The sequence below is a fragment of the Rhagoletis zephyria genome, unplaced genomic scaffold, assembly GCF_001687245.7.
Source record: "Rhagoletis zephyria isolate East Lansing unplaced genomic scaffold, Rhagoletis_zephyria_1.1 Rzeph_scaffold_00590, whole genome shotgun sequence".
In the NCBI taxonomy this organism is placed as follows: domain Eukaryota; kingdom Metazoa; phylum Arthropoda; class Insecta; order Diptera; family Tephritidae; genus Rhagoletis; species Rhagoletis zephyria.
Window position 1 is genome coordinate 35,036 of NW_016157674.1, and position 9,061 is coordinate 44,096.

At 45.4% G+C, this 9,061-nt stretch overlaps 1 protein-coding gene across 1 annotated transcript; it reads right to left on the minus strand.

Moving 5' to 3' along the window:
• Nucleotides 1–3,594: 3,594 nt before the first annotated feature.
• On the minus strand, nucleotides 3,595–5,909 carry LOC108360584 (uncharacterized). The gene is made up of 2 exons (XM_017612938.1): nucleotides 3,919–5,909; nucleotides 3,595–3,859 (listed from the first exon to the last, which is right to left on the minus strand). Exon 1 carries the CDS (start codon nucleotides 5,499–5,501, stop codon nucleotides 4,074–4,076), a length of 1,428 nt encoding a protein of 475 aa, XP_017468427.1. The 5' UTR covers nucleotides 5,502–5,909; the 3' UTR covers nucleotides 3,595–3,859; nucleotides 3,919–4,073.
• Nucleotides 5,910–9,061: the final 3,152 nt, after the last annotated feature.

Here is a 9,061-nt window from a genome sequence, read left to right on the forward strand (position 1 = left end):
GCGTCGCTAGACGCAGCTTCTTTTTCACAGGCAATTTAAAATTTGTGCACACACCTTGTAAAAGAATTCAATAAAGACAAGAAAAACCAGAATCACTTACCCAGCAAAATATGTGCAGCTATTCGGCTTTTATTTTTTGACCATCCAACGTGGATAATAAAAAGAAAAATTTACACACTCAAAAAGCCACAGGCTCACACTAGCAAAAAAAGTGTACAACTGTATGTATATAAGGTTGGTTTAAGGCACAGGTTAAATGAAGCGCGCTCGATCCACACACGCTCGTGTCCAAATCCGAATGCTTGAAAGGGCTTAATTTCAAAACTACATGTAAGAGGTTTCCATCTGTTTAAAATCTCAAATTGAGTTCAGGGGATAAGTTAATTGAAAAAGTATGACAAGTGAGAAGTTTAGGAACGTTTTAGGTTAGGTTAGGTTAGGTTGATGTGGCTGCCAGTGACCCCACTAGCACACATAGGCCCTAGGTTGTGGGCCCGTTGTGATACCACGCGGATCGTTAGAACCCTCCTACTCAAACCATCGTGTGGATTTTGAGAAACCCAGAAGTGGCCGTATGCCTACTTCGGCTATGTCGGTTAGGTCCTCAAAGAATCCTGAAACCCAAGAACTTTTGTCTTCTTCTACAAGTGCGGGGCAATCGCATAACAGGTGCCGCAAGGTTTCTGGCTCTTCTTCATTTCTGCAGCTTCTGCAGAAGTCGTTATGGGGGATCCCTAACCTCTCCGCGTGCCCTCCGATAGCAACATGGCCTGTTAGCAGACCCACAGCTGCGGCTAGGTCTCCTTTGCTCAGCATGAGGAGATCCTTCGACCGCTTTTTGTCCCATTTAGGCCATGTAAGCTTCGTGTTGTTGCAAGTGGTGAGGCTATCCCACCTGTCCCTTGCTAGTTTAAGAGACAGATCCCTTAGAATGAGCTTGCAGGTAGCGAGCGGCATGCCTAATCCCTTCCAGGCCTGCGAAAGTGGAGCGGATGTGCCCTCTTGCAAGTTCGTCCGCCTTTTCGTTGCCTGGTATGTTCCGGTGCCCCGGAACCCATACCAAGTGAAGTGCAGACTGCTCAGCCATCTCGTTTAGAGATCTGCGACAGTCCGCTACGGTTTTTGAACTGCATGTGACCGAGTCGAGCGCTTTGAGTGCGGCCTGACTGTCTGAGTAGATGAAGATATCGTTATAAATGACTTCTCTTGTACGTAGGTGTTCAACCGCTTCCTGTATGGCAGCGACCTCAGCTTGAAAGACGCTGCAGTGGTTGGGTAAGCGAAAACATATTTCCAGCCCCAGTCGGGCCGAGAAGACCCCCCCTCCTACCTTGCCGTCTAGCTTAGAGCCATCGGTGTAGAGGTGGAGTGATCCATTGTCATCGGGAGCCCCTCCTGACCAGAATTTTCTATCTGGAATGGAAATCCTATACCTCTTTGTGAAGTTCAACCTTGGTGCACAGTAATCCGTGTCCGGTATATTTATGTCCTTTAAGATTGCGGTGTGGCCTTCCTGAGTGTCCCTCCAGCCTGGTAGTTCCCTCAACCTCAAGGCGGCACACCCCGCTGATTGCTTTCCAACAATTTCAATTGGTAAAATATCGAGGAGCACGCACATAGCCTCCGATGGAGTTGTGCGCAGGGCCCCACAGATGCAGAGCATCGCAGTTCTTTGCACCTTTTGGAGTGCTTCAGTTGTAGATTTCCTGTTGAGACTTGGCCACCATACCAAGACCCCATATAATAGAATCGGCCTAACAACTACCGTGTATAACCAATACATGATGCTAGGGGACAGCCCCCAGCTACGCCCAATCGCCCCCTTGCAACTGTAGAGGGCTACCGTCGCTTTTTTAACACGCTCTTGTATATTTTGCGCCCAGTTAAGCTTTTTGTCCAGGACTACGCCTAGATATTTTGCAGACTCCCCTAGCTTCAGAATCTTATTGCCTATGGCAGGGAGCTGAAGTGAGGGGATTTTGTACTTCCTGGTAAAGAGCACCAGGTCCGTTTTTTCTGGGTTAACACCCAGACCTTTTTCCTTGGTCCATCTCTCGATTAACCTTAGTCTGTCCTGCATAATGTCACAAAGAGTTTGTGGAAATTTTCCACTCACAACCACCGCAAGGTCGTCAGCATACGCTATGACCTTGGAGCCTCCCCCCCCTTCCAGGGTCTGCAATAATTCATTAATCGCCATGACCCAAAGAAGGGGGGAGAGGACCCCACCCTGCGGGGTTCCCCTGCAAACGTATCTGTCCAGCGACACGCCCGCCAGTTCCGCCCGCACGACCCTGCCAACTAGCAGCTGTCGTATAAGCGACACCAGCCGTGAGTCGATGTCCAGACCAGTTAGAGCTGATGTGATTGCTTCAGGTGTGATGTTGTTGAAAGCACCCTCAATGTCTAAGAATGCTATCAAGGTGTATTCCTTTATCGCAAGGGATTTCTCAATATGCGACACGATTTCGTGTAGCGCTGTTTCGGTGGACTTCCCCTTCATATAGGCATGCTGCGAAGCCATAAGCTTGTCTGCAACCGATTCCCTAAGAAAGGATTCAATCAGTCGCTCCAATATCTTGAGCTGGAAGGATGATAGACTGATAGGTCTAAAATCCTTGGCGCGAGTATGGGATGTTTTTCCCGCTTTAGGAATGAAGACAACCTTTGACCTTTGCCAGGTCTCCGGAATGTAGTTGAGAGTGAGGACTCCCTTAAAAATAACATACAGCCATTTTGAGCTTAGCTCCATAGATTGCTGTAGCTGAATCGGTGTAACACCATCTGGACCCGCAGATTTGTAAGGCTTGAAGGACCCTATTGCCCACATCAGTTTTTCTTTGGTGATGAGGTCTACCGTAACCGGTTGACCTCTATTTCTTATTGGCCCGTTCAATGGCTGCTCGGTGGCGCCTGGAAAGTGCGTGCTCAGAAGATGGTCCAGGGATTCCTCCCCAGTTTCCGTCCACGCTCCGTCGGATCTTAGCAAGCATCCCGGGGCGATACGAGGTGAACTAGAGAGAACCTTCCTGAGCCTAGAACCTTCTGATACGGATTCCATACCACTGCAAAAGTTCCTCCATGAGGATCTCTTGCTCTTCCTTAGTAGTTTCTTGTAATCTTTCAAGTTTAACTTATAGATTTCCCATTGCGTATCGCCTCCCGAGGATTTTGCGAGATTGAAGGCTCTACGACAATTTTTGCGGGCCTCGTCAATCTCTGTACTCCACCAAGGTGGTTTCTTTTTGCCTCTCGGCTTTACCATGGGGCAGGCCTGATCCAGAGCCTTGCCACATGCCGCAGTAAAGCGATTTGCCAGCCTATCTAGGTCCCTAGAGTTTCCTGGAATTGCTAGTGTGGTTCTTGAGAGCCGTTTGTCAAGCTCTCTTCTGTACTTATGCCAGTCGGCTTTCCTTAGATTTCTTTTGGCAGGTACCTTGGACGGGACCCCGTCTAAGTCGAATTGGATGAAGCGATGATCAGAGAAGGAATGCTCATCAAGCACCCTCCAGTTCCTGATCATGACCTCCGCATCTTCTGAGACGAGGGTAACATCCAGGACCTCTCTTCTGCTCTTCGTTATGAAGGTAGGCTCGCTACCCCTATTACTTATAACTAAGTTAGATTTTAGTATGAATTCAAAGAGTGACTCACCCCGTTCATTGATGTCTCCACTTCCCCATGTGCTATGGTGTGCATTTGCATCACCTCCTAGAATCAGGGCCCCGTCCCAGCGCTCCACTAAATGTTCGACCGGTAGGGTTGGAACAGGCCTGTCATGTGCCAGATACATCGAGGCAAGCCTTATTTGTCGTCCGTTCGCCTCCAGACTGATGGTGGTGGTGTCCTCGTCACTGAACTGAGGAAGAAACAATATTTTTAGTTTGGTACTAACAAGGATGCAGGCCCTTGGTTTACCTATGGTAGCTCCACTTATCAAAGTGTGCTCTGCCGACTTCAGCCCGCATATTCCATGCCCTATCACCCAAGGCTCCTGGATGAGGGCGATGTCTGCTGCCCCCTTGGAGAGCTGGAGCAGCAGTGCAGCCGACGCTGCTTTGCTGTGGTGGAGATTAATCTGGAGGACGCGAACCATCTTGGCCGCACCTTCCCACCCCCTCCACCACTGTTGAGTTCGCCTCGTCGTCATCTGACATCAGCTCCTCTTCTGTGTATTGCCGGAAGATATGGTCGACTCCCAGAGAGGATGTAGATGAGGCGTATCCACCAGCCAGGTCATCCATCGGATTGGCCTGGTTGGATTCCTCGTCCACCTCATCCTCGCTGTTGTCTGCTTCCGGCTCAACTTCGTTGCCTCTTGCTGCGTTCACGTCGTTCGTGTACACCCTTATCTTTGCGGTGTCGAAACCGTAATTGATGACGCCCCCAGTCTTTTCGAGGAGTGGCAACGACTCCTTATTTAGCAAAAGGACCGCCTGACGAGTCGCCTTTGTGCTGTGCTCTAGCCGCACCACCTTCCAATTGTGAGAGGGTAACTCGGGATTAAAGAGCCTTATAATCTCAAGCACTCTCTCTGGTTCGGTCGGTTTGGCCGGTATCCATGCCCTTGCTCTGGGCCTGGATGGGATGTCCTTGAAGTCCACAGCCCGTAGCATCGCTCCGGGGTAGACCTCTCCCAGCATGGCCATCGCCTTCTTGTACATGCCCGCCGACCTTTCATCGTCGCACGCGACGATCTTGACGTTACCTTGGAACCAACCTGCGTCCCGGCATATCGGAGGTGGTCCGGGGTGCTCCCGAAGCACGCTGACGCAGATGTTCGCCAATTCCGCTTTAACCCATTTCCAATGAGCTCTCAGTGCCAATTCGTCTTCCTGGTTCTCATCGAGCACACCCAGGAGGATCCGATTTTTGGCTACCTCAGCAAAGGTGGGGCCTTGCGTCCTGGCTCTTTTCGACTTATTTTGCGCAACCTCCATCGATCTATTGCGCTTTTCCGCAGCTGGTGGCTCTCCGAGCACCGGCAGCTGATAGTCGGGCACTATCGTCATTGCCCACGCTATCTCCGACCGGATCTCTTCCACGTGACAGGGCAGCGCCCTGCTACATAGGTCCGGGGTTAATGCGGATCTCTTCAAGATCCTCATGGCAGCCTTCCTGTGCTTAGCAATGGCTGCGCTTGGTGGTGGCCTGTCATCAGGCCTTGTGAATGCAGTAGGAGTAGGGGGAGGCGGGGCCCGCGCATCAGCTCTGGCGCCCCCTGGGGCTGCAAGCTGCAAGCCAGGTTTGCCTTCACTGGTGCCGGGAAAATCCCGTTTCGGTTCCCCCACCCTCTTCCTTTCCGCTTTTGTGGATACGCCTGACCCCGGCATCGCCAGAGGCTTACGTACCCCACTAGTGCTGGCCACGTCGTGGCTAGTAGAGGGACCCTGCATCGCATGGGCCCCATGGTGTCTGGTCAACTGCCCTTCCGACTTTTTATGAGTGCCGGTCTCAATTTCCGTTGTTGCTATTTTTAGTTTATTTTTTAAATCGCTCATATTCCCACCAGTTGCGGGCAGAGATCCGCAGTACCCAGGGTAAGGCCATCGAATGCAACCGGGTGCGGCCTGTTTCCCAGAGGGCTCCGTTAGCGACTGGGCTATTTAGGGGCTCCCAGCCAGGCTGATCCTCAGTACGGTACGCGTAACGCCTTGATCCAGCCCCTACCTCCAGACCACGATCAAAGACCATTTCCGTATGGCATAGCGATGAAAACGCATAAGCACACAGCACTGATCCCTGATCTTAGCTGGACACCCTCCCGACATCGCACGGGATTGCTCTGTAGTGCCCATTTCCAGCCGGCACCCTCGCGGAGGGTTCAGTCCGAGGATTTTCGCCGGCCTAGGAACGTATTAGTTTGAAAATATTTTGAAGCTGGTTAAACAAAATTTTAAACCTCCTGTTTTTTTAATTGAGTTTTCTTGAAATAAATTTTACTCAATGTATCACGTAGAAATTTCATACACTCAGCGAAGCGGGTGAGGGCGATCTATTATTTAAATATTTCTTTATTAATAATAATAAAACTAGTATTAAAATCAGTCTTGCAAATATATGCAAATTAAAATTACATCTAAATTTACAAAATGTCCATACAGTGATTTCTTTTGAAATATTAACCAAATTTTTCATGTTAGATGGTTTTCGTGAACTTTTTATTTATAGCTGCGAGTGAAATAATAGCAGCAAACTTCAAAATTATGTTTGCCACTTATGTGTGTTTATTTATTTTTAATAATTTTCGTTTAAAATATAGTTTCATTTATAACAGCAACCACATAAATAAAATTTTTTATATATATTTTAAACGAAAATTATTAAAAATAAATAAATACGCATAAGTGGCAAGCATCATTTTGAAGTTTGCTGCTATTATTTCGCTCGCAGCTATAAATAAAAAGTTCACGAAAACCATTTAACATGAAAAATTGTGTTAATATTTTAAAAGAAATCACTGTATGCACATTTTTGTTGCTGTGTGTATATATATCTAATACTAATAAATTAAATATTTTAAAATCCAATTCAATATATTAAAAAATAGTAATAAATTCATTTAAAAGGTACGAAGTATTTTGCACAAATTCACATTAAATAAAAATAAAAAAATTTTTCATTTCAAATGAACTAGTTCATTTAAAGTAACTTAAAAAAAAATATATATATATATATTTCACTCGGGCCGAGTGCCCTGGCCAAATTGTTTATGGCTTCGGCGCACACCGTCATACCTCCCCCAAAGGCTTGCAGCCCATTCGCAATGGAAACTTGCGTCTCTACCAGCCGGGTAAAACTTTCGTCCAGCATCTATTCTAAAAGAATGTAATATCAAAAATTAAGCCACACACCTCTAAATAAAAATTTATTTACCTTCATAGCATCCGCCTGGGTTTGAGCGATGTCCAGAAACTTTTTCTGGACTTCGCTCTCATCCTCATTCCTCCTTCTCTCAAATTCCTGCGCAGGAGTTGTAGGGGTGTCGCAAGTGGCTTCGACGTAGGACTCTGGAGATACTCTTTGGATTATTTCTTCCCCGTCCTCGAGGTACAATTGAAGCTCCTAATGGTAATAAAAACAGTAATTAGTTATAAGTTTGGAATAGCTTAATAAAAACCTAACTCTTCCATTGGCACATTTTCTGCCACTGATTGATGGCCCTCTATATAGTGGCTGCCAATAATGGCAACCACACGCTGCTCCAGCTCTGTTAATGGAGCCTGCTCGATGGGCCTGTTTCCGGTTCAGGCCTTCTGTCTCCAGCGGCTTTGTCGAACTCAACTCGCACGCACCGCTCCTTGTATTAATGACAAGTTGCAAACCAGACTTCTGCGCTCTTCCCATAGCGTTCAGCTTGGTCGCCATCTCCTCCCACTTTCTTTCATGCTCCAACTTCTCATGGAGCCGTTGAAACTTTCCGGCAGCCAGTCCCGGGTTCTCGAGGAAAAAGTCTACCATTCCGCTGAGTTGCTCGGTTGAGGCCCGGCTTATTTTTGATGTTGCTTTGCTCGTTGAGGACATGCTGAAAATATACAAACGTAAATTATCTACATATAAATAATAATGAAATATACTTAATTCATTTAATCTCATAAATTTGCGCTTGAACTTAGGCGGGGTTTGCATTATTTTTTCTTGCATTCTTCTTTGCGCTGTTCGTATATTTGACGTTTAATTTTCAAAGATGCCACTTTCTATCAATTTAAATAAATAGCAAAAGTCGGCTGTTTAGTGTTGTTAAGGATACGTTAGTGAATTGCACAGTCGTTACTGCAAACAACAAAAATTCCTAGTTTACAACTCGACAAGTCGCGTTGTTAAAAGTTAGTGAATCCGAATACTGTTCCAGGTTATGGTTACCTATAGTATAAGAAGCGGGATGAACAGCTCTTCGCGAGAAGCACATTACTTTAGATTTCTTAAGATTTAGAGGCATAAGATTTACTTGACACCAGTAAGCTGTTTAAGTCTGATTGTAGCAAAGACCTTTCTTAAATTGAAACGTACGATTTATAAAGCTTTGCATCATCTACATACATTAAAATTTTGGAAAATTGTATATCTGTAGAAATATCGTTTATAAAAAGCAAGAACAGAACCAGGCCTAGGTGGCTACCTTGAGGGACTCGTGAAGTAACATCAATGACGTCAGAGATAGTATTTTTAAACATTACCCTTTGTGATCTATCATAGAGGTATGAAGAGATCCAACGTAGAGAATTAGGTGGAAGACCAAGAAGATCAAGTTTATAGATGAGCAACGAGTGGCACACTTTGTCAAATGCTTTACTGAAGTCAGTATATATAACATCAACAGTTTTGCTTTCACTAAATGCTTTTGAGATATAGGATGTTAATTCGAGTAAATTTGTAGAAGTTGATTTGCCCTTGCAAAATCCATGTTGACTATATGAAATGCTAGAAGAGATAGAATGCGTCAACTGATTTGTTATAATTGCTTCAAATAATTTAGGAATTGCAGAAAGCTTAGCTATTCCCCGGTAGTTCTCCACTGAAGATCTGCTACCGCTTTTATGTAACGGGGTTATGAACGATTCCTTCCATATAGTTGGAAAAACGCCCTCTTTAAGAGATAAATTAAATAACGCTGTTAACGGCTCATAGAGATAATCAGAACAATTTACAAGAATACACGTAGGGATCTGGTCAGGACCATAACTGAAGGACTGCTGTAAGGATTTCAGATAAACTACTACATCATCGGGAGATATTACTGGGATATTTATTGAGTTCATTGGACATAGTTTAAAAGGATAGTCAATGTTAGCATGTGAGTTAATGGAATAATTGGATTTAAAAAACTGAGCGAACATGTTAGAAATTGTTTGATTATCACTAGAGACGGTATTTTGATACTTCATGGCGGAAGGAAACCCACGTACACTTCGCTTGGAGTTTACGAAGTCATAAATTGATTTGGGGTTATATATTATACGCCGTTTGATTTTACACAAGTAAGCTTTATAACACTTTTTGTTTAATTCAAAAAACTTATGACGCAAAAGTGAGTATTTTACATAGTATGAGTGTAAACCGG

Excerpts from the sequence above, each read along its gene's own strand:
- LOC108360584 (XM_017612938.1), bottom strand. The coding sequence starts at position 5,501 with ATGAGCGATTTAAAAAATAAACTAAAAATAGCAACAACGGAAATTGAG.